This window comes from Dermochelys coriacea, chromosome 1, assembly GCF_009764565.3.
Source record: "Dermochelys coriacea isolate rDerCor1 chromosome 1, rDerCor1.pri.v4, whole genome shotgun sequence".
Classification (NCBI taxonomy): Eukaryota; Metazoa; Chordata; order Testudines; family Dermochelyidae; genus Dermochelys; species Dermochelys coriacea.
In genome coordinates, this window is record NC_050068.2 from 261,650,609 (window position 1) to 261,675,885 (window position 25,277).

Sequence of the window (25,277 nt, forward strand, 5' to 3'; positions counted from 1 at the left end):
TGTGTGTGTGTGTGTCGTTTCAGTATATGTTTTCCCACTGTGTTTGCTCTCAGCGCCTGTGATGCTCTGTGCATGTCTACTCTCAGTATGTGTGTTTGTTTGCTCTGTGTGTGTTCCACTGTCTCTCAATGTGTTTGCTGTGTGTCTGTCGTTTCAGTGCATGTTTTCCCACTGTGTGTTTGCTCTCAGTGCCTGTGATGCTCTGTGCATGTGTCTACTCTCAGTATGTGTGTTTGTTTGCTTGCTCTGTGTGTGTGTGTTCCACTGTCTCTCAATGTGTTTGCTGTGTGTGTCGTTTCAGTGTGTTTTCCCCGTGTTTGCTCTCAGCGCCTGTGATGCTGTGTGCATGTGTCTACTCTCAGTATGTGTGTTTGTTTGCTTGCTTGCTCTGTGTGTGTTCCATTGTCTCTCAATGTGTTTGCTGCGTGTGTGTGTGTCGTTTCAGTGCATGTTTTCCCACTGTGTGTTTGCTCTCAGCGCCTGTGATGACCTGTTTGCTCTGTGCATGTGGCTGCTCTCAGTGTGTGTATTACTTGTCCGAACATCTTTCCAAGCGGCCGCTGACTTCTTTCCCAGAGTTAGGTAACAGGCCCAGTTCTTTGCAGCCTCGTTGGCTGCGGCGGGCCCCATCAGCCAATCGTGCCAGGCGGCCCCGGCGCAGCCAGTCAGGAGGCCGTTTCCACCAGCGGCCCCCGGGGCGGGGAGCGGGCTGGGCGGGGCAGGCGGCTGCTCTCGCTCGCTCGCTCTCAGCCGCCCAGCCCCGCGCCGGCCGCGGCCGCGACCTCTCTCGTGACTCCCATTAGCGCCATCTGCGCTCTGCCCCCAGCGCGCCTCTCCGGGACGCGGCATGTCCGGCTGCGACGACCTCGGCGTCCCGCCTGCCATGGACTTCCCCGAAGTGCTGAAGTCCCTGCTGGAGTACTCCTTGCCCTGGGCCGACACGCTCGCAGGTAGGCGGCCCCCCCCCCCCCGCCTTGCACCCCTCCCCCCCCGGGAGAGGGCGAGGCGGGGGTCCCGGGAAGACTGATCGCCGAGCCTTTGGGGCTCCGCTGCCAGCGAGCCCGGCGGGCTTTGCGCCGCCATAGGGCGCAACTCCTCGCTAGGGGCCGAGCCTCTGCCCTGTCTGTCCCGTTTCCCAAGAACGGCCGAGCCTCCGGGAGCTGCTGCTGCCCCTCGCCCCCAGGGGCCCCACGGTGGGAACGAGTCGCCCAGGGGGTGGGGTGTTTGTGGGGCAAACTGTGTCCGCTGCTGCGGCAGGGGGTTACGACCGCAAAGCTGGGCAGGGAGCAAGAGCGATGGCCCGCCTTCTGTACACTTAGAGCCTCTTCCTTTCGGGACTTTCCCTCTTGCTGTGTTCCTAGTACCGTGCCGCACAAACCAGATGCAAAAAACCTAGGAGGTCCCCTAGTGCAAACGCTTGTTCTCTCCGGGGCAGTGCAGGCTAGATCAAGCCACCCGTGCTTGATACACCCTAAGGACTGGGGAATCGCTACCCCCAGGGACCTTTCCATTTTCAGCTGGGATAGTTGCATGTCCCTTGCAGGCTGCTTTGTGGTTGTTTTAACTCTTTCCTGGCTGAGCAGCGTTCTGGGTGGGAGTGCACGTGGAAATGCCATGGCACACCTCAGTCATGTTTGGACATGTGCCTCCTTACCTCACAGACTGATGTTCACTGAACTAAATGTTCTCAGGAAACTGCTGCCAGGACACAGATATGGTTCTGTGACAGCAAAAGGGCTCACGAAAGCTTATGCTCTAATAAATTTGTTAGTCTCTAAGGTGCCACAAGTACTCCTTTTCTTTTATGGTACTGAAGAGGTGCACCAGAAAAGGCATTAATGAAAGAATCTCTTAGCCAAGGAGAGAGGCTAATGGGATATAAATGGGGGCAGGAGTGCTGGTAGTAAGTGGCTTATGGCACAGAATAAAGGCATCTGAAGATTTAATTAGACACAAGAACCTGTGGCATTAGGAAGACCTGTGATGACGAAGGGATTAATGTAGGTCCCCACCTCTCTGAACAGATTCATTTTGTCAAGTCCCTGTAGCACAGGCCTTCTGTTGTTCCCTGTAAATTCACTCCCTCCCTTGCTGAGACTTGTACAATAACCAGACTGTTATATAATATGGAGCTGGATGGCTGGTCCTGGATGTGTTTCTCAGCTATCCTGTGCCATGGTGAAAAGCTGAGAGAGAGAGTAGGGTGTAGTTGTGGCAGAGCTAGGAAAACTGTGTCCTAGTGCAAGTGCCTGCATGGTGCTCTGGCCAAGCCTGGATTAAGTAAATTCCTTACATCCTTGGTATCTAGATTCAGCGGAGTGAAGCAACTGGTTGGAATCCATCCAACCTAGGAGAACACAGAAGAATTTGTTGAGGGGGCTAGAGAGGAAATTCTTTGATGATTGGATATGACTTTCTTTGGCTGAATGGGAATATGGAACCATGACAACTCCCTCCCTTTGCCTGGGGACCTCCCTTATGTTCCCTTAGTCTTCTTTAGTTCTCAGTTCCCTATTTGAAAAGCTCCCTGCCCGAGCCAGTCTTTCCAACCCCCTTTTTCAGGGACCAGGTCTATCATCCCACACACACCCCTTCTCCATTTTACATACTCTGCTATCCTGCAGCAGGCCTCCTAGTGGTGTTGATTGCACACATACCCCCTACCTGGCCGTAGGCTCCTTATTACAGATCCTCCCGTCACATCAGAGCTGTGCTTCTCACCCCCTTTGGAGCTGAATTCCCCATCACAAGCTGCCCAGTGTAAAAGCTAAGCCCACTGAGGATTCCCATCTTGCATGCCCCAATTCTTAGTACCAGAGCTAAAGAGAAACTGACAGTTACATTTGCAAAATCTAAATAAAGCAGGAGGGTGCAGCTGATGTTGCAGTTTCCAGTGACCTACTGCACCCATCTGCTTTATTTCGCTGGTGACGAGACTGAGTATCTAATCCCAGGAAGAGTCCAAGGAAACGTTCCCAAACCAGCCTCTCACATCACTGCCTGAAGAAGAGCCAGACACTTGACACCCATGGCAGAGTGCATTGTGAAGGATCCCACAAGAAGCTCCCTGCAAACTCCTGTTAAAGCCTATGCAAAAAATCATCTTTGCGTAAATTAAACACTCCCCGTGCACAGGCACATGCCTGTGACTGTACAAAGCTAATCCTAATGTTCAGCATCTGCTGAACTCATCTGGAAGTAAGTCAGGGAACAAGGTCAGTCTTAGGCACAAACACTGCACCTCCACCAGACAGTCTTCCACTTTTGGGGCCTAGAGATGAGGAAGACACTGTTGAGCTAATTCCCTGCCTCAGTACAGTAGTTTAGATTCCTTTACAGATCTTTGTTTCCTTGGACTCTTCCTGGGATTAGATACTCGGAGTCTAGTCACCAATGGAATAAAGTGGGTGGGTGCAGTAGGTCACTGGAAACCAGCCTTGCCAGGGAAACTGCAGCCTTGAACAAAATGGTGGGAAGCAGATATGAGGACTGTAACCCCATGACAAGTACTCAGTGACACCTCCTCTGTGAAATCCTCATTTCCCCTGAGAGATTCCTTCTCCTTTTAAATCTCCCCAGGCTGAGTCCTCTTCTTAGCTGGAGGAAGTTAGCACATGGTGGAAACTTCATTTACAGTCCAGTTGCCCCACATGAAGTATCATGATCTGCAAATGGAGGATTTATTATGAGTAGTCTGGTGCATGCCTTTCATTGCCCCTTGCTGGATAAAATATATTAAATCTTATCTGTATATTTCTGTCCTCTACTGGCTGAGCTAGAGGAGATTGGCTGTGCGTATGTGGGCACTAATTGCCTACTATTTCGAATCTGTAGAGGGCATATATCAGTTCTATTCTTCTTAGTTTTTTTCACTGTGCTGCTCATCATGGTATGCTCAATGTCTTCCAGTGATGCATTGAGCAGCATGACTAATTACTATCATGTACTATCTCTTCTCCATTTATCCCCCTGGAGTGTGGGTGGGAAATTGATTTTGATGTACTATGAGCTTGTATTAGTGAAGGTCAGGTCAAAGAAAGTTTGCCTTGCAACTGGGATGGAAAGTGATGAAATATGAGGTAGTTTTTAGATTCTATGGGAGTGAGTTCCATGGTCATGGTCTGACCCATGAAAATGCATAAATGAGATTCATCTTTGGTAGATAACGGCACTTGAGCCAGAGGAGTGCAGTTCCCTTCTGGCTGAATTATGGAAGTGGCTCTTTTAGATATGGGGTGGATTGTCTTGAGCATGTGTCACACTGTCCTCCATTGGTTGGAATGTATTATTTATTCATACATCACTGTAGATGTGTGTGGCACTTCTAGAGTAAAGTAAAAGACAGTGTTGCGGTCCAAAAATTGTCCATTTGAAGTGTATATCACTGTCTCTATGAGCTTATTAGCTCTGCCTGCTGAGTTACTGGAGATACTCCTTTAACACCTGGCTGGGTAGAGATGCGTGTGTTTTGAAATGGAAGATTGCAGGATGTAGTCCCTCCACTTGTGCATTTAGGTGGCAAGTGTCATATATGTATTTGAGTGATACAGGAAACATTCAGCAGGAACAGAGGTGGGAAATTACTAAAGACAAGATAGGAAAAACAAAAACTCGTAGATCCACCCCCTCCAAACCCTGCCAATGGCAGATTGTAACTGGTAGTTTCTCACCAACTTCACCAGTATAGTTTATATTGGGTCTGCACCTCTAAATCCAGCACCATTTTCCTTGTTTGTTTGAGGGCTGGAAACAACCTCAAAGTTTCTCCCTTCTCCTAGGGGTTTGACATAACATAGGACACATAGCAGCTATTGTCATGATGCAGGATAGGGGGTGATTGATGATATCCATGTCACAGGGGATAGGTGATCTCTGGATCCAAATTATATTCCTCAATGTTCTTATGGTCTTCACGTATCCTCCTAATTGCTATGCTGCCTGATGCAGGCAGTAATGCTAGTATCCCATCTGGAGGCTGTTAGGTTTGATCTCCCCTTATGTTGGCCCTCGAGAATAAATTTGCATATTTGAATTTAAGCAGACTGGTAGTATTATAGAGAGCTCTGCCTCTTTACATTTCACCTAGTTTCCTTATGTCTGTCAATATGCTGTGGTTCCCATTAATCTAAATCATTTTCACTAGACTGTGATTTATCTTCCCTGCTCTCCCCCAATAACGGAAAAAAAAAAAAAAAAAGCTCAGCGATGGAAGCTCTAAACACATCTTTACTCAGCAATATTCCCTGGATGAAAAATAAGGAATAGATTTCCCAAAGAACTCAAGACCAGACTTTCAAGTGCTCATTGTCTACCGTTGGGGCAAGATTTTCAAAAGAATGCTGCATCCAGCAGGTCCTATTGTGGTACTGGCAGCCAGATGTCAAGAGCTCAGTTCCTAGCTCACTGAGGTCTCTTGAAACTCTGCCCCTGCTTGTGTACTTTTGAAAATCTATGCCAAGAAGTAGAGCAGGTGCTGGTCAGGCACAAATGTTAGATGATGACTTTTGTGCAAGGAGAATGATCATACACATCACTTCTTCAGACTGAGGGGGGGGGGGCTGAGTCTGATTTCATATTTTTTTTCAGTGTGATGACATGATCTCTTTGGCAACAGCCAGATATCCTCTGTTTGTACAGTGCCTGGAACAACAGGGAAGGGTTCTTGGTTGGCCTCTCCTCCCTAACATAATAAAGATAAAATAGAAGCACCCAATGATACCGCTGCGGGGGGAAAAGCAGAGGGTGGGAAGGGAAAAGAAGAAGTTAGAATTCTTTATCTCAGCGCATGGGCCCCGCCCCGCTTGTGCAAAAACAACTCCTTTTTAAAAATATTTCTGGGCCCAGAGCACCGATGCGGCAATGACAATAATTGCCTCTAGAGGCTACGACTGTTAAAGAAACGAACGTATTTCTAGCGTGTTTTGCTGCCAGCAGCTGCACGCAAGTGGAGCCCGTATCACGTGCTCAGCCTTGTCCTCACGGGTAAGGTGACCCGCGAGCAGCCCGGAGTGGAGCTGAAGTAATGCGACCCCTAGTGTAGACAGAGGCTGTTTGCCTGAAACCAGGGTAAGCTGGAGCGATGCACGTCGCAGCCGGGAGTAGTTTATCCCGTGCACACACGAGGGTCACGCGGGGACACACGTGGGGCAAAATCCCCCGCCCGGCCGAGCGCCGGCTGCAGCCCGAGTTGGGATGTCTCCGAAAACCGGCCACCCTTCTTTGCCGGGGCGCAGCCGCGGCCCCGCCCGCTGCAGGGAGCGGGGCCGATGGGGGAAGGCAGGGCCGCGTCTCTGGGAAGAGATTATTAGGGCGGGGGGGAGGGGGAGCCGCTGCGCGCGCCCGCAGCCCCGCCCCCTCCCGAGCGGGCACGGCGGCTAAGGGGCTCGCGCCTCCCGGCTCCAGTAGCTTCGCCCTTCCAGGGGCTGGGCGCGCGCGCTCTCTTGCGGTCGCCGCCGCGCTCGTGTGCGCGCGGCTGTTTTCACACCCCTCCGCGCGCAGTCTTCGGAAGAAGCAGCGGCCGCGCAGACGCGAACGCTTGGGGCGCCGGGTGGGCGGGACTAACATGCTAATGAGTCACACTCCTTCCTTGCGCTTTTCTGGCCTGCGCCGGCCGAACGTGTCCCCCTATGGCCAATGGGAGCGCTGCCCTGGAGCGGCGCAGCCAATCACAGAAGGCGGCCTGGCTTGTGGGCGGGGAGTGAGGGAAGCTCGCGCTCATGAATAAAGAAGTAAGGCGAGGCTGGCTCGCGGCGTCAGGGGCTGGCGCGTGCGCCTTGGCGGTGTCTTTCCGGGAGCTGCTGGCGCAGCCCTAATTCGTAGCCTTCCGCTGCGGGGATCTTGGCGTTGACACCACTCGCCGGGCAGCGGGGAGCATGCCCGGCCGCGCCGCGCGCCAGGAGGCAGCAGCGGGGAGCGCGGGGGCGGCCGCCTCCGCGCAGCAGGAGCGGAGCCTGGCGGGCACCTTCCCGCTAGTGCTGAAGAAGCTGATGGAAAATCCTCCGCGGCACGCGCGCCTCGGTGAGGGCGGGAGCGCGCGCGCACGGCGCGACCCCGCGAGCGGCGGGACGCGCGCGTGTCGAGGGGGCGGGGCGAGCCCCGGTTCCCGGGGAGGCTCTGGCTCGGCCGGGGCCCGCGCTGCTCCCCGCCCCGCCGGCTGCATGGCAGGGCCGGGCCCCCCCCAGCGTGCCCAGGCGGTGGCGGTGGCGGTGGCGGGAGAGATTCCCCCTTCCTTAGCCACGCGGCCAGGGCTGCCCTGAGGAGGCTCGTGGCCTGGGTGACTGCGGCCTCGGGGCTTTTTGCCAATGCAAAATACCGCAACGTAAACCACAAAACAACCTCCCCCCTCAGCAGCGCGGCCTGTCCCCCAAGTCTGGGCTTTGCTCCCTGCTCCAGGCGTGGCCATCTGGTGCATGCGAGTGTCCAGTTGCCTTACAACTCCAGCCAGAATCAACGTGATTTACAAAACTAAGTCGTCAGTGTCGTTTGGTGCATTTGAGGGAGGGATAGCTCAGTGGTTTGAGCATTGGCCTTCTACACCCAGGGTTGTGAGTACAATCCTTGAGGGGGCCATTTAGGGATCGGGGCAAAAATTGGGGATTGGCCCTGCTTTCAGCAGGGGGTTGGACTAGGTGATTTCCTGAGTCCCTTCCAACCTTGATGATCTATGATTAATACTTATGCTAGTTTCTAGCGATCTCAGGCAGGGTTATGCTAGGTACTGAACAAATGCATGGAAAGACCTAGTTCTATCTGAAGAGCCTATGATCTAATATCGGCCTGTGTGTTCCTGCTAGCTGTTGAGGAGTCCTGAGCCTCTGGCTGGCGAAGCAATTTCTCATCCAGGTTTGTTTGTTTGCTATGAATTACATTTTTTTTCTGTGCTTTTAAACATAATGTGTAAAATACCCCAGGTTGAAGTAACAATGATACTCTATCACAGTGCTGTCCTTTTCAACAGAAACCTCATTCTTGCCTTGAGCCTTCAAAAGGCACATTCCACCTTGCTTCTGTTCTTGCTAAGGAAGTAGTTTGAAGTAATGCCTGCCAGAGTAATCAAGGTAGGGTTTTCTAAGGGTTGGTAGGCAGGATCTTCTAAAATCACAGCAGGGCTAAAAAGTCTTTCTGGTCTCTCTGTGTGGTTGACCCTACTGGCCTACTGACTGATCTATTCCATCTGCTTTGGAACAGCCCAGTGTTCTCAGGTTTGTGCATCGTGCTCTTTGCCAGGCTACCCTATGTGAACATTGAAGAGCTGACCTCTGATGCAACAGGATTTACATCTCTGTGGAATTTGTCATTCTGTTGTTTTATTCAGAATCCGAATGATGGTGCTGTCTATTTCCATATTGCAGCATAAGGAAATTTAGTTTTCAATTGCTGAGCATTCTTGCAAGTATATATTTATATTTTGATCACACTTGCTGAATGAATTTGTACTACACTTCCCACACAATAGCCTGTATGTAGACTTCCAACCCCCAAATTAACATCCCATCAAGCAGTAATTACCTGAGGTTCCTGGCTTCCGGAGAGCAATCTTCACTGTATTGCCTAAAGTGAGAGGAGCTCTCATCCAGGTACTCTTGTATGGGAGTGAGCACCTCACAAAAATTGAAAAGATCTCATTGCTCTGCAGCCATTGCTCCTCATCCCAGGTCTCCACCATCATGTTTTCACCAGTCAGTGGATGTGCTTCTGCCCCCAAAATGGTACTCAGTCTAGTAAGGGCTAGAGATAGGCACCTTGAGTGAGTGTGGGTTTTATTAACAAAGTACTGTCATTATTTAAGGCTGTCTTCTAATTCTTGTGGGCCTCATTCTTTGCTGAGATTCTACTCAGCTTATCTATGACCTTCAGCAGCCAGTTGACCATGCTTCCAGGAATTCAGTCAGAAATGGGCTTTGCTTAGCATAGAGACAACTGTGCTTCTCCTGTGTATACCCTATAGTGTAGTTTATACAGAAAATTGCATCAGTTTCTGGGGAAAATTCTAAGATGTTCTCCTACAAGCTCCCCTTTTGGGGAGCTGTGTGATATGTACTTTGACCTATAACTAACTGTTGGAGGGAGTACTGTGTGGGGACACTGAATTTTTTCAGGAGCAAATGCTTTTATAAATGCTTAGCTGAACCATTACAGTTAGCATTTAATATAGATGGACTTTCTTATTTCCAAATCAAATATGAAAATCCTTTCCCTCCCCCCCCCACCCCATGCTTGTACCTAATCTTTCCCTCTTTGCACTTCTCTCCCGACTTCAGGATAAACTCTTGTTACCTCAAAGGCTTCTTAATAGTTTCCATTGTAACCTGACCCTTCCACATCTACTTTTCCTGTCTTCCAGGAAAAGCCTGGGAGAAACAAAATATCTGCCATAAATCCTAAAGATAATCAAATCTAAACTGTGGTGAATCATGGTGCTTAAGACTATGTATATTATGCAACCCCTGGTGGGTTGTTGGCAGCACGGATTGTACAGAGGACCTCTGTGCTAAAAGACTCTGCTTTCTTAGCTCAAAGACTTTAATGTACCTGTAAATCTCTGTGGTCTACCTATTAGATGGAGACGAACAAACTGTTAAGTTTCAGAGTGGTAGCCATGTTAGTCTGTATCAGCAAAAAGAACAAGGAGTACGTATGACATCTTAGAGACTAACAAATTTATTTGAGCATAAGCTTTCATGGGCTAAAACCCACTTCATCGGATGTTATACATGGAGATTGATCTGAGTAAACTGATGTAGAACATGTCGAGTTAATTTCCTTGCTCTGATGGAGTCTGTATTGAACTCTTACCATTATTTAAATCTAGTTTTTAATCTTCTAACCCATATTTTACACAGTGACCTTTATGTTTTTTTGTCTTTTAGATAAAGAAAAGAAGGAAAAACTTGAGGAGGATGAAGCTGCAGCTGCCAGCACTATGGCAGTCTCTGCCTCCCTCATGCCTCCCATCTGGGACAAAACCATCCCTTATGATGGGGAATCTTTCCACCTGGAGTACATGGATCTGGATGAGTTCCTCCTGGAGAATGGAATCCCTTCCAGCCCTGCTCACCTAGGCTTGAACCAGAATCCGCTCCTGCCTGTGGCTGAACTGGAAGGAAAAGAGCCTGCCAGTGCATCTGCTGCCTCTTCTCCCACATCATCTTCCACTGTAGTTTTCCAACCATCTGAAGCTGCCTCTGGCACAGGTAGGTGAAATACTTTGAAGCCTTGTGAATGGTTTCTGTTGTTGTGATATGTAAAGAGGCCTCCTTAATCTGGGGAGAAGCACTACCACCCTGCGGAGATTAGCTTCAGAAGCTTAAACAGCATAAATGTGTTTAGCCTATAGAGTCTCATTCATTTGTAAATTCCTGCTAATCTTTATGAAGAGGTCTTTCCCACTCCCAAAATAATTTAGGGCTTGTCTGAACTTACCAGAAGATCCACGTTGCGGCGATCGCAGTCGATCATTCTCCTTTTGACTCCTGTACTCCACCTGATCGAGAAGAGTAAGGGGAGTCAACGGGAGAGTGTCTCCCTTCAACATCGCGTAATGTGGTCCCTGTGGTAAGTAGATCTAAGCTACATTGATTTGAGTTACGCTGTTCACGTAACTCAAATTGCATAGCTTAGATCGACTTTTCCCTTTAGTGTAGACGAGGTCTTAATGCCACTGCTGCTTAGTCACTTCACATTCAGTGTATCTGATTGCAAATCTTGTGGATGTTGATGCTAGAGCTGGGTGAATGAACCTGGATAAAATAAGAACCAGCCCAAACATTCCCCAACAACTGAAGCTGGACTTTTTTTAAGGTTTTAACATATGTCTTTAAAAAAAACAAAAAACACATTGCTTCTGTGCTGTTTTGTTTCTAGTTGGAATTGGCAAATCTGAAATACCAACTTTCTAATAGGTACTTCTAACCTAGCAAGAGTCTGGAATTCCTTGAATTCTTGTGAAAGAATCTGTTATTATAAGATCTGCAGTCTTGATAGGTTCAGATAAGCTTTTGAACACCTTGGTAGTTCAGTCCATTGAGGTAAGCCATTAGTAGTTAGCGTACATCCAATGACTGTGCTTTATGGAAATGTTCTAATAAAGCCTTTAATTTGGCTTGTGAAATGTGACAGCTAAGTTTTTTGGACAGAGGCTGTTTATACTTTAGTTTGAAGCTCCAAGGAATGCTTGGAAGCCTCTTGAGTACCTGAGGTGAGAAAGGAGAGACAAAGAAATAAAACACATTTCTGGTGTCTCCACCTTAGCTACCCATGACCTGATCCTAGATAGCAGTGTGCGTACCTGGAGAGGAGCTTCACTTTTCAGTTTAGTGCTGGACTTGGGAACTCCACACAATAACACTGCACAGATTTAATGGCTATTTTGTGAGGAAAAGAACCTGCGAGATGGCTTTATGGAAAGGGCCTGAACCCTGACCCCCTTTCCACAAACCTGGTAGACATGCACAACATGGAGTACAAGGGTTTTCAACAGGAGAGAGGAAAGAAACCATGCATCAGGTGCTCACTTGTTGACTCCATGTTCATATATGATGTGTTTTATGTTATCCTTTGGATATAGTTTTTGTTGTTGCTTCTCCTAAACTCTTGTGTAGTGTTGCTAATGTTTTACTGCCCAGATGTGTGGCTGCATTTCACTGGTGGAAGAAGAGCTTTATTTACCCCTACCTATATTTCACTTAGTACTAAAATTTACAGTTCATCTATATGAAAGATGTATATAAACATAAAGTTACTGTTATGTGACTTTTAACTCATGTCTTTAAAGATCATGCTAGCAATCTGTTTCTGTCACAGTACATATCTCTTCCACACCAGGCCCTCTGTTATTACTCTTCCATTTACATATAACAAATGAGGAAGAACATGATGTGTGGATTTTTATCAAACCTCTAATTTTCACGCTGAAAATCAAATTTTGTGTGGTCTTCTGTGGGCTGAGTGAGAGAAATCTCCAAGCCAGCTCATGCTTCTGTGGGAATTTCTGGGCCATAAATGGCAGGGAGCTAGAATTCTGAATTTCTCATTTCACTCTGTTGGAGCAAATACTTCTTATATGTAGCGAGGTGCACAAGGCCACAAGATTTTTGCTGAAGGGAGAAACTTTGATATCTTTCTGCCATTTTTATCTTCTTGTATCTCTCATTCTGGGCATGCATGCCCAGGGCTTGTATTTCTTCCATGGTGAAGCAGGTTACCTAGCTCTTCTGGGTAAGGTTGAGATGTTATCTCTTGCAGGGGATGGTACTATGTCTTTTACAGTACTGAGTTCACTATTAAATAGAAGTGATAAATGTGGCATACATTAGGACAGTGAGCAGAGATGCCCATATATGGGTACTTGGATTTATTTTCATCATGCTGATCTCTTATTGTGATGTTTACTGCCTTTTACTAGACTCTTCCCCAGAGAGTGAGAGAGAGACTTCGAGCCCCGTTGATCCAGAGTGCATTGAGATTGATGTGAACTTTAATCCCGACCCTGCTGACTTAGTGCTCTCCAGTGTGCCTGGTGGTGAGCTCTTCAATCCTCGCAAGCACAAGTTTGCTGAAGAGGACCTGAAACCACAGCCCATGATTAAAAAGGCCAAGAAGGTTTTTGTCCCAGATGAGCAAAAGGTAACAGACTTCTTATATCAGACTGATAAGGCTTTACTCAGAGTGTGTGGGGGTCTTTTTTTGTATGTTGAAATACATTTGGAGCAAGGCCAGTGGGCCATACCCATTGGGTTGAGTGGAGAATGTTGCTCAGAAGAGGGTTGGAAGGCTGATTCCTATTCAGCTGTAAGGCCCTTACTGCTTTAACTTGGAACAGTAAGAGAATTGTTGGGCAGGAGTGACTTGTGGTGGTAGACACAGAAAAGGATGGAAAAACTAAGTTGTCGTAACTCATTCCTCCTTTGCTCTTCCTCACTAATGAAAATTTGCCTCCCACACTGTATACAGTCTTTATAGTTATGTGCTCATTTGCGAATGCTTCTGTCTAGTCCAATTCTATGTGCCCCAGACAATGGAATATTAATCACTTTCACTGGGAGATTATTTCACAGGCTAATAGACTTAGCTGTTAAGAAATTGTTCTTGATGTCTACCGGAAATGTTCCGTTTGTTTAATTTCACCTCCGTTTTACTTCCCCACCCCACCCTGAACTATCCTAAATTGTCTCCTCACAAGAAGCCTATCTTCCAGTACCATGTTGCCTAAACTTCAGTTAGTATCTGAGCCTAGCCAACCCAACAACTTCCTGCATGAGCTACAAGAGGAAATCTGATAGCAAATAGGATGGCTTTTATGGGTAGGATGACTCTTATGGTACGGCAGGAAGGTAGCTGTTTGACGCTGGATACGAAATACTGAGCTGTCAGATTGGCTTTTTTTTTCCTCCCCTCTCCTCCCCCAAACCCCTTTTCCTACAGGATGAAAAATATTGGACAAGGCGAAAGAAGAACAACGTGGCAGCGAAGCGTTCCCGTGATGCTCGGCGACTGAAAGAGAATCAGATCACAATCCGAGCAGCCTTCTTGGAGAAGGAGAACACTGCCCTCAGGACAGAGGTGGCAGAGCTGCGCAAGGAAGTGGGGAAATGCAAGAACATTGTCTCTAAATATGAGACCAGATACGGACCCTTGTAAGCACACCCTCTTTCCTTGCTAGGGCTCCTTGTTTAGCTCTTGGACTTCTCTGCCTTCTGTAGACACTCCCAGAAATAACATGTGGAGGCCTTGTCATTGTGCATCTATAGCAAAGATCCGCATCTGCTGGCACAACTTCGTCAGGTCCTTTCCTGACCCTTGTGGTGCCAGAATCTAAGTTGGTGTCCGTCTTTACAGCTTTGTTTTAACACTGCTAGAGCAGTTGGTGATGCTAATCCAAGAGAATGGATTCATCCATCCAGGGGAATAAAAGTGAATCTGTTTAGATTGTTGGACAAGGCTTTTGCTTTCTGTTCTAATCTGCGTTTTAAATGGAATCAGAGCTGGCTGAAGTGCAAAAGTCTCCTGTCCCTGTTAGTTTTCTCTCTCTCTCTCTCTCTCTCTCCCCCCCCCCCCCGCCTTTTAAAACTTAGTTTTATAATTTGGGGTACAAATGGGTGCTGCTGGACAGCACCATAAAAAAGTTCCTTCCCCAGTTCCTAGATACTGGAACGTAGCTGAGCAGCCCTTGTTGTGCAGGGCTCTGTGCTCCTGTTCAGGAGAAACAGGGAAACCTCCTAGGCCTGAGAACTGTCTGTCTTTTGCAGAGGTGTAGATAACATTAAGATGAACATGCATTTGTGTAAACCATAGTGCAGTGAACACATTGTTTCTAAACAATACTTATACATTTTTCTTTGGTTAGCTCCCAGAAGCATAGGATGAGGTGCAGGGCAAAGAGCCCCATACTTCTCCATTACTAAAGTGAGGTAACATTTTTTGAGTTCACAGCAATGGGTTTAGGGAGTGCATTGCTCTTTTCTTCCTTTCCCCTAATACAGTTAGGGGACTTCTTTTCTTGAACTACTAATTATGCAGCACATGACTCTTCATTCAGAAGTGAAGGAGAAGAGCACCACCAAACTTTGAGTCATTCACCTGCGGCCTCATCGGATCAAATCTTAGGTCCATCTGGTTTGGGAATCACCAGCACTTTGTGTTTTGGGTGGGGAAGGGGGGACAAACCCAACCCACCGCTCTAATGCATCTTCACAGTTGTACAAGAGTTAGTGGGAGATTTTTTCTGCACCCCTGTAAGTGATTCTTGGTCCTTTGCCTTTTGAGCAAGCGAGGGAGAAGCCATACCCACTCTAAACATGAAGAACTTCTCTCACAACCTCTTTGGGTGGCAGTCTCTCTATGCCAGCTGGTTTTCTCTCAAGCACATGACTTGCCCTCTTGGTGCTGAGAATGGATTACTTCCAAGCATTGCTTGTACAGTAAATGTTGCTAAAGAAAAATGCATTCTTGTGAATGTTGGAGGCCGCCTCCACCTGCAAGAATGGAGAGCTTTAGTAAAATGCCTGGTACAAAAGTAGACTGTCACTGTCATATGTATTTTATCCCAGGCTTATGGCAGTGAATATGTTATAACTGTTGGAGTTAGACGTCTGGGGATGGTGTTTGTATTTGGGAGCAAGAGGAGAGTGGGAGATAAGGTTTTAGGATAGATTTGAGAGAAGGAATTAGAAACTTATAAGAGCACGTAGAAGTTATGGGGTTTCTTTTCTGTAACAGATTTTTGACTAGGTCAGCTTTGTGAGCTCAATGTGAGAATAAAACAGCTTGTCTAAAGGAGTGGGGAAAGAGGCTAATCCAGCATGATTAAAGTAAATCTATACAGGAGCTGTTTTCTCCCTGCATTATTACCTGCTTGTCTGGGCTGAGCTGTGTGTGTGTGTGTGTGTGTGTTTTGTGCAGCACCAGTCTGATTCCTCCTGAGCATCAAGGAGGGAGATAACTTTGCAGCGGGAAAATAGAATCCCACACCACTGGGTTTTTTCTTTCATAGAGTGGTGTGTAGTGGTGATCGATGGAGTATACTGTAAATAAATTGTCACACTTACTGCTTTGCTTTATTTAAAGTGACTTATCTGATTCCGAGTGATGCAACTTTAAAGACTTCTAAAAACAAAGAAACTAAAAAGCACACATGAAACCATCTGTCTTCAGAGTGAACAGTGAGATGTGTGAGAGGTATCCAACACAAACAACTGACGGGGACACTGCCTGCAAGTATCCCATCTGAACTGCACGGGGGCTGGCATGATGAAAAGTGCAAGGTCGTCTTAATGCTGTGTATGGCTTTCTTATCTCTTTTTGGTACTAATGTTTTTCTTCTCTCTGTAATCAAACTACAGTAATGTTACTTACTGACACTTGTCAATGACACTCACAGCTCGTATCTTTCAGTCCAATCTGTTGATGACTTGTGTGAATGGTGACTCTGTTTTGATACTTGAATGAAATGGGAGGAAGGGGGATTCTAACTTAAAGTGGCTTAAACTATATCGTCACCGATTTTTGGGGTTGGGGGAGCAGTAATTCTGGTTTTAGCTACTGCTGCAGCTGGGTTCTGACAAGCATAGCATCTTGTGAGGTACTGCTAGGGATGCTGAACCAGAGGCATCCATGGAGAATAGTCTAGGAGTGCAAGAAAATGCAACAGATTTGTTGAAGTAAACTAAAAAGCACCATAGTGTGTGCTGTACAAAGAGTAACAAATAAATCCTGTTATATAGCCCAGATGACACACAACTCTTTAACTACTTCCTCTCCTGATATGTACACTATGGGGAGCCCACCTCCTTCCCCTTTTACTTTTAAGGGGCTTTTGTATCTCAGTAAAACAAATTATATCCATTTCCCTGGCTGCTGTACCAAAATAGAGGAGAGGGGTATACCTCTCTGAGCTGCTGAGCCCTGTATCTGCCTGCAGGCCAGACCAGTCAGACTGTATTGAAGCCCCAGAGGAACAGTGGCTAGCAGCTACTATGCTATGCATCCTTCTCTTTTTCCTACTGCACTCTTAATTCCCCAAGCACTTCGGAGAGTATGGTGTGCATCTGTCTCATGAACCCAAAATAACCAGCAATTCCATTGTGTCATAATGGAACAGCTTTAAAAACAAAGACTCTGGGCATGTATGGAGATAGATGAGGCACTTAGAGAGCATTGCAGGGATGTTGGCCCTGTGTAGAAAAAGGAGGATGTCCATGGAAGGAAAGATGCCATCAGTACAGCAAAAGGCTCCTAACCAGACATAATAACCAAATGTATAGGTGAAAGAGAAAATGGAATGGCTTATTTCCAGTAAAATATTGTAGGGCTGCACTTGTCTCCAAGGTTATGTCAATAACATAGAAATGGAGAGGAGGCTTTCTGTGTGTCTATATGACGCACACAAAACTCTCTAAACTCTCTGCCAGGAGGCTGATTAATGGCAGACACCTGACTGATAAAGAGCATTTGAAAGCCTGCAAAAGGAAAAGGGCCTAAATGGGAGGCTCAGAATCCATTACAACTGAAACTTATGACGTATGGTTTAATACTGTACAAATACCGTGTCTTCATCTTCCCCAGAGAGATTCCTGCCCACAGAACTTCTTAGTAGGCAGGTGAAGAGGAAAGGGAGCAATGGGGAGAAGCAGACTGTTGCAAACTTTCTTAAACAAAGTTATAACCAATTAATTTTTCAGTGGAACCTGGAAAAGATGAATGGGTTTGATCCATCGAGTGCACTGCTTGCAAGTGGACCATGTGTTCAGTGTTAAAGAACTTGCTTTAACTTTTTTCCTAACCAGTAAAAAATGTTATCAATGTGTAATATGTATGTAATAAGATTCCAGGATTGTCTCTGAAGCTTATTCATAGAATCATAGAATATCAGGGTTGGAAGGGACCTCAGGAGGTCATCTAGTCCAACCCCCGCTCAAAGCAGGACCAGTCCCCAACTAAATCATCCCATCCAGGGTTTTGTCAAGCCTGACCTTAAAAACTTCTAAGGAAGGAGATTCCACCACCTCCCTAGGTAATGCATTCCAGTGTTTCACCACCCTCCTAGTGAAAAAGTTTTTCCTAATATCCAACCTAAACCTCCCCCACTGCAACTTGAGACCATTACTCCTTGTTCTGTCGTCTGCTACCACTGAGAACAGTCTAGTTCCATCCTCTTTGGAACCCCCTTTCAGGTAGTTGAAAGCAGCTATCAAATCCCCCCCTCATTCTTCTCTTCCGCCAACTAAACAATCCCAGTTCCCTCAGCCTCTCCTCATAAGTCATGTGTTCCAGTCTCCTAATCATTTTTGTTGCCCTCCGCTGCACATTTTCCAATTTTTCCACATCCTTCTTGTAGTGTGGGGCCCAAAACTGGACACAGTACTCCAGATGAGGCCTCACCAATGTCGAATAGAGGGGAATGATCACGTCCCTCGATCTGCTGGCAATGCCCCTACTTATACATCTCAAAACGCCGTTGGCCTTCTTGGCAACAAGAGCACACTGTTGACTCATATCCAGCTTCTTGTTCACTGTAACCCCTAGGTCCTTTTCTGCAGAACTGTTGCCTAGCCATTCGGTCCCTAGTCTGTAGCGGTGCATGGGATTCTTCCGTCCTAAGTGCAAGACTCTGCACTTGTCCTTGTTGAACCTCATCAGATTTCTTTTGGCCCAATCCTCTAATTTGTCTAGGTCCCTCTGTATCCTATCCCTACCCTCCAGCATATCTGCCTTTCCTCCCAGTTTAGTGTCCTCTGCAAACTTGCTGAGGGTGCAATCCACACCATCCTCCAGATCATTTATGAAGATATTGAACAAAACCGGCCCGAGGACCGACCCTTGGGGCACTCCACTTGATGCCGGCTGCCAACTAGACATGAAGCCATTGATCACTACCCGTTGAGCCCGACAATCTAGCCAACTTTCTGTCCACCTTATAGTCCATTCATCCAGCCCATACTTCTTTAACTTGCTGTAGAGTCAGTGTGAAGCAATGGAAAACGGCTACACAGGTGGTTGAGGCTCCTTTTGTTCTGAATATCACCAGGAGCAGTCATCGCTGTGATCTGTTACTGTCATAAGTTCATGGCCATTTTTGGCTTTTTTGTATGCATGACTTTACAAATTACATCCATGGAACAACACAACTAGTACTTTTATAAATTGGAATTCTTAAGATATGCTAGGATAGTACATGAAAGTTTCCAACATCTGCAAATGGGTTATTATTCCAGCATCAAATTCCTAAAATGTCGGGAATATAGTACCACCTGTATAAAGTGCTGCAGGCTTACACCTTGTAGTACAGACTTGAACAACCTTTTTTTTTTGGAGGATTACTTTTTTAGTTTAAGGACCTTGATTTTAAAGATGTTGAATGCATGTAAATATATTATCTTATAGCATTTATTTCCAATTACTTAGCTCTGAATTATTGTTTTTCACAGCCATGTTTACCATTTGAAGTGAGGTGGATTTTTTTTAGTTGAATAATAACTGACTAAATTTACAAGTATGATACTTCATTTGGATCCTGTCATCATTCTGCATTAGGAACAATCCTAATATACTTATTTCAACAGTCTTAGTTGATATTTAAATAGGCAACTGCAGTGTACTATGGTAACCTTTAATGCTATCATCTAGAATAATGCATGTATGGAGAATTGTCTTTTGTAATAATCATGCTACGTTATCACCGTAATATTCAAGTAATGGGAATAGTCCCATTTGGTTTCCAGATTAATTTGTGCAATATAACATAAACCAGTGAAATATTCATTTGGTTTGTCTTTCAGAGAAGACTATCCATATTGCATCCTGTAGTCTGTGTAGATTAGTGCACAAAGTTACACATCATGTGTGCTGCTGTACCTAGGTGATACAAGGTTGTGTCAGTCAAGCATAGTTTTTTCTCAAGTATGGATTGATTTTTATAGCTGGAGAACCATCACATTGTGAGACATCCAGTAAGTTCTCTGAGATAATGGTGGTGATTTCTTATTCCCATATGATCACAGCTCTTACCAGCCACCTCCTTTGTGCGGGGCCAACACCTCTCTATCTTGTTCTGGCTTTCTATTGCAAGATTATGTCAGACTTCGTCCAATTCTTACAGTCTCTTGGAGGTTAAGCATGCTGCTTCAGAGCTTTCCACTCCTTTTAGAGTAAATTACCATGAACTCTCTGAGATGGTGATGGATGATAATATAACGAGGATTGCCATCTTACCTGTGTAGCCTCTTCCCCTTGGTAACAATACCGTAGTATCTGCAGCAGAATACTGACAAATTGTTTCAAACAAATTTAGTATTGAAGGGTTGAATTGAGAGGCCAAGAGCCTGAAGTTTTCTAACAGCACAGGTTCAGCATGAGCAATAATTTAAGCAAGGTTCTCGCATACCCTGCTTCATGGCAATATGTCCTATGCCTCACTGAAAGGAACCATCTCAAAGGGAAAAAAGGGAAGTTGCATCTTTGGCCTTGCTACAGAGACTATCATGAAGGGAGCAGTTAGATGGGGAAGCCTGTTCAGTAGTCCCTGTGAAATGACCCTAGTGGTTTAAATCTAGCTTCCACGGAACAGCCATCAGACTACTAACTTTCAAAATGTCTCTGCTATTTTAATAGGGTTACCTGTGGTGAACATCTGCTTTAAAAATGTCCATTCTATTACATAACCAGAAAAACCAGTTCCATAAATGATGCCATTGAAGTTGTTGGCAAAGCTCTCATGAACTTCCATAGACAAAGGTCTTTCTTCTCTGCTCTGGTGATTTTTGGGTTTTCCCAAACATTGGAGCGGCGGATGACTTTGCTTTCCTCTGGAGCACACTGAGCCCTGGTCTACACTTAAAAATTAGAGTGACCTAGTTGCATCACTCAGGGTTGCGAAAAGTGTATGCTCCTGAGCACCATAGGTAGGTTGACCTGACTTCCCATATAGATGCAGAAGAATTCTGTCAACTTAGCTACAACCCCCTCAGAGCGTTGGATCAGTGACATTGACGGAAAAACCCCTTCTGTTGCTGTAGGAAGTGTGTACGGTGCTATGGCAGCACAGCTTCAGCCAACAAGCCCTGAGTTGGGACCAGAAGAGACATCTGTGATTGCAGGTTGGACTGATCTTCCCATCACTTTGTTTATCTTACAAACTAGAAAACTTTTTTTATTCAGACAGTCTGCTTAATTAATCTTTCATTTGCTGTTTGGTCTGGGTAAAGAAGAAATATGCTGAGAGAAGAAATGTGTTAATTCCAGGTGTCATATAGTTCTTTACTTTTTTTATTTTTATTTTTTTAAGGTCTTCGCTGCTGATAATTATCCATTTCATTTCTTTGCTATGCTATTTGGAAGTCCCTTGTGTTCTAGCTGTAAATACTATTTTCCGCATCATCTGCTGAGCTGCTACTAACTGTGCCAGGTACATCTTAAGGTGGTAGGTGCAGTGGAGGTCCAGCAGCTCCAGAGTTTAGGAATACTGTAAAAGTACAATTGTTGTGACAAAAATGTTTTGTGTAGTCAGCAGGAGAGCAGTGCTGCTGTGGAACTTCAGATCTACAGAGCTCCTAAACTTTACAGAATTGAAGCTCCTGGTTATCAAAAGTCCTGATTTTACAAAGTGTTTAGTTATCTCAAAGCTTTGTAAAATCAGGTGTGCCTGTACTGTTTTCTCCTGGCTGTAATGGGTGAACCCAAGACAAAGGGGAGATGCAGAGGTGACCTGACCCATTAACTTCATATTATACAGTAACCTAGATCTAAATCTTTACTGAGGAAAGAACATTTATTTGAGAATTTTTTTTTTTAAGGGCTTTTCCCCTCACACAAATACAAAATCTTGACCAGATTTGTTGGTCTTCAGTAATTTGTCTGTTGTACATCTACCAAAACCACCAGTAAAGGTTGGGGGAAGGGACAAAGTCAATATTTCTAGCCGGATGGTTCATTATATTTTGTGTGGCTTTTTTGGAATACAAACTTTTAAAGTTCAGGCAGTCACAATAGAGTGGAGAGTTGTGAGGGAGGTAAAAAAGTAAGCAGAGCATAAAGAAGAGAGGAAAATCTGAAAGATAAGATTAAGGCAAAATACTAGCCTGAGCCAGAATGCTGAAACTGAAGCCGACCTGCTTCTAACTTTGGGGCAGTTCAGATCCAGATCTCAACCCCACAGCTTGGGCTCAAATCCAAGATGTTCACTTTTTAAAGTGATGGGCGCCTCTTTTTCTTGCCCATGTTTCTTATGGGCCATGATAGAGAATGAAGGGGAAAAGAGCTTTGGAGAGTGCGGGAAGTTGCTATTATTTTTAACTACTGTAGTTATATTAATTTACTCACTGTATGTCCATTAAATTAAGGCACTTGATTCTGACGTGCAGATCTCAGTAATACTGCACTTTGCTCATGTGGTTACCTGAATTGCTTGATAGCACTGCATCCATATGTGAGGATGAGGTGAGGATTCGTTCACTTACCTAAATGGAATAGCAGATAGCTGGTATCTGTCTTTTAGAGAAGCGATGAGGTGTCTGTTTGCTACTGGTCAGGATAATGGAAGGATTCATCTTCTACACTCTTATGTGATGATGTGATTTATTGGAATATTGTATTTTGTATAATTTAGAACATGTAAATACACTTTTAAAATTAATCTGTCCTATAAAGTAATAAATAGCGCTTCTATTGTAACACCTGAAAATTGTTAAAAGTGCTTCACGTAGTATGACTTGGGATTTTTTTTCTAGAGAACTGCAGAAATTAAAGTGAGATTGATGATGTGGAGTTTTCATTTAATTGTGATGCTTCCTGTTGACAAAAATATTTAAAAAATAATAAACCACCCAAATAGAGAAATTTCATTTTATTTTTTTACAGTAGTCACTGAGGTGACATTCATCACTGTACTCAGACAATCCCATTTTCTGGATTGTCAGTTTTGTTGTTGGCCAGTAACATTTAGAAAGCACTCAGATTGGTCAGTTTCATAAAAAGCACTGTGCGAGTCCAGAAAAAACAGTAACTTGTTTTTTAAGTTGCTTGGTTGTGGCTTAAGCGTAGCCCTCTAACCAGACTGCGCTGTCATTGACTGTTACTGCAACTCATCCATAACATAAGTAGAATAAACCTTCATCAGTCATGTTGTGTGTACACACAAATATATGGTTATCCTACTCGCACACCTTTGGTGCATGGAGAGATACATTTACTAAAGACTTGAGTTTTCGGTGCATTTTCATTGGATACTGCACAGATGGAACTTTCAATTAGAGTAGAGGAAAACAAAATTAATGGTTGAGAATCATGGTCAATGTGTTAGGAAGCAACTTGTCCTTGTCCTTCAAACTTTATCTAGCATTGGGGCCCACAGCCCTGTTATAAAACCTTCCTGCTGACACATCTTTAGCTCACTGACTTTAACTGATGTACAGCAGTGACCTCCTCTCCATTATCTGCTGCTGCAGCATTCCATTGAAATAACAATGGAAAATTACACATTTTTTTTATAGTGGGCAGAAATGGTGGTACATTTTTTGTATTATGTTTCCAAGCTGTTAAGTAACTGTGAAGCAGCTAAGTTATGTGCAAATTATTCACTGGAATTCTGCGCCTGTCAACCTTTTTTGGAGAAGAGGAGAGAGTCCGTTTTGATCTGATTAGTGTTTCTGGAAGAATCACATTTGGCATATTTGGTTTACACTACATTTTAATGCCAGAAGCAAGAGAATTTTGAAGTGTCCTTTATTTGGCTCTACAGATGACACCACTCTATCCCACTCATTCAAAAGGAAAAATTTGACTGCAGAATATTTTATTAACTGCAAAATATTATTTTAATATATAGTTTTTGCTTTGTGTCATTAAACAATTGCTGTGTTTCACCTCTTGGGTGTCTCCATTTTTGAGGAAGGCAAAGTAATTCCTGTATATAGTTTTGTAAGTCAGTCTGTAAAATGCTTTTTGGTTATTCTGGATGAAAGGCCCTATAGAAATGTAAAATTGCTACTATTTACCAGATATTATCATGTTTGTGAAACAGGTGAGTAAAATTGTCTATTACCATAAATAATCTAGCTTCGATTTTAATCATGTACCCAAAACTGCTCATTTTGTACACATACTCTTGCCAGCTGATCAGAGAAAATAAAGGTGCCTGAATTGCAGTTTAATGAGGAAAGGGCATTTCACTGTACACCCAGTATCCTCCTATATTTCCATTTCTGACACACTTTTTTTTTTTAAATGAACAAACTCTGGATTTGAAGTTTCCAAGTATTGAAAAATCACTTGGAATTTGTGGGTACTGTAGTTGAAATCCTTTCTGCTCTTGATGACTGGGGGTTTTTTATGCTTTTTGTTTAATATGTAAAGTTTTGACTGTATGAAATTGTTAGTATTTTTCCTTTTTAAAAAAATAAAGTGTATATTCCACTACAGTAAGATCTAGTCATGTATTTCTCTCTCTCTCTGCCAGCGTTCTGCCTGATGTTGATCCTTCAGTTGTTGTTGTTGTTGAAAGGGGCTTCATCTTCCAAAATTAGGTCTTACTGGTCCCTTTGTATGGATATACGGTGTACATGCAACACAGTTTCTCATCTTATGTTTCCTTTATTACATTGTGATTATAAACTGACTTCGGAAATGTCACAAGGTTTCATATTTCATGTCCCTTGATCACTTCCAGATCAAACTTTCACTTTGCAGGGTCCAAAGAAAACCTGCCAATGCCACAAACATAATCTGTGCTCTTTCTGCCTCCTCACTACAATGAGGCAGTTATGATTTAGTTGGCAATCTTGTGGAAGAAGCAGAATTTATTTAGGACTCCAGGGAGAAAATATGTTGAAAATGATTTTCTCCCTCTTCCCCCTCCCCTTGCCTATTTTAAACCACAACCAAACTTTCTAATAAAATGGTGCTGTTGAAAAGTGCTGGATTACTTATTCCCCCAATCAGCTAAATCCTACATAGTGGTAGTACATGCTTTTTCTACCCCCATCCCCACCCTGTGCCTCAGACTAAACTTAAAAGGACCACTCCTAGGGAAAGGCTTTTGGTGTGTCTGGCCCCATTCAGTCCTTGGCCATTCCCATTGAGACCATCAAAAATGGGGCTGGTTGTGACTTTAGTATGAATAATTAAGGTGCTGTAAATGTACATGGTATCAGAGGGGTAGCCGTGTTAGTCTGTATCCACAAAAACAACGACGAGTCCAGTGGCACCTTAGAGACTAATGGATTTATCAAAAGCTTATGCCCAAATAAATCTGTTAGTCTTTAAGGTGCCACCAGACTCCTCATTGTTTAAATGTACATAGTGCTTTACAAAACAAACCAAGACCTGTTCCATGCACCTAAAACTGTATTGTCTGTAATGACGCTGTCTAAATTTACAGTGCCATAAAAGGGAAAGCTGGGGGAGGACTACCTCTGCAAAGAACAATGTAGAAAAAATGATGTGGACAACTATACTAAGAAATGCACTGAGCGTCTTCACCATTTTTCACAGTGACTGGCCATAGGATAGTAGCAGTGATTTCTAATGTCTACTGCTTCAGTCTGATGAACTAGAGGTTTAAAGCTCCTTTTCTCAGGCCTGACCCTTGAGTCATCTGCTTCTAATTCCCGTTTTTTTCTATAGCTGTGCTTAGCAGGATTGAGGTTTGCAAAAGAGATTAGCAAATCTCTCTTTTGGACTCAAATCTCCCTTTATTGAACAACAGCACCATCTCCTGTCAGCTTCATCTACAGAAGGTGTGGTGTGGGAGAAACATTTGAAATCAAATTTCCCCAGGTCTGAAGCAG

The 25,277-nt window shown here is 44.7% G+C and overlaps 1 protein-coding gene across 4 annotated transcripts; it reads left to right on the plus strand.

Moving 5' to 3' along the window:
* Positions 1 to 533: 533 nt before the first annotated feature.
* TEF (TEF transcription factor, PAR bZIP family member) lies at positions 534 to 23,910 on the plus strand. 4 transcript variants are annotated; one of them, XM_038408131.2, is made up of 5 exons: positions 534 to 950; positions 9,870 to 10,193; positions 12,404 to 12,624; positions 13,423 to 13,634; positions 15,565 to 23,910. In XM_038408131.2, exons 1-5 carry the CDS (start codon positions 848 to 850, stop codon positions 15,584 to 15,586), a joined length of 882 nt encoding a protein of 293 aa, XP_038264059.1. In that variant the 5' UTR covers positions 534 to 847; the 3' UTR covers positions 15,587 to 23,910. The 4 variants fall into 4 exon arrangements, with proteins under 4 accessions (XP_038264059.1, XP_038264069.1, XP_038264042.1 ...); XM_038408114.2 differs by lacking the exon at positions 534 to 950 and adding an exon at positions 6,728 to 7,017; XM_038408141.2 differs by having other exon boundaries at positions 721 to 950; positions 13,423 to 23,910.
* Positions 23,911 to 25,277: the final 1,367 nt, after the last annotated feature.

Coding starts and splice junctions, on each gene's coding strand:
- TEF (XM_038408114.2), top strand. CDS start 6,873: ATGCCCGGCCGCGCCGCGCGCCAGGAGGCAGCAGCGGGGAGCGCGGGG. Junction 10,194..12,403: donor TGAAGCTGCCTCTGGCACAG/GTAGGTGAAATA, acceptor GCCTTTTACTAG/ACTCTTCCCCAGAGAGTGAG. Junction 13,635..15,564: donor GAGACCAGATACGGACCCTT/GTAAGCACACCC, acceptor CTTTATTTAAAG/TGACTTATCTGATTCCGAGT.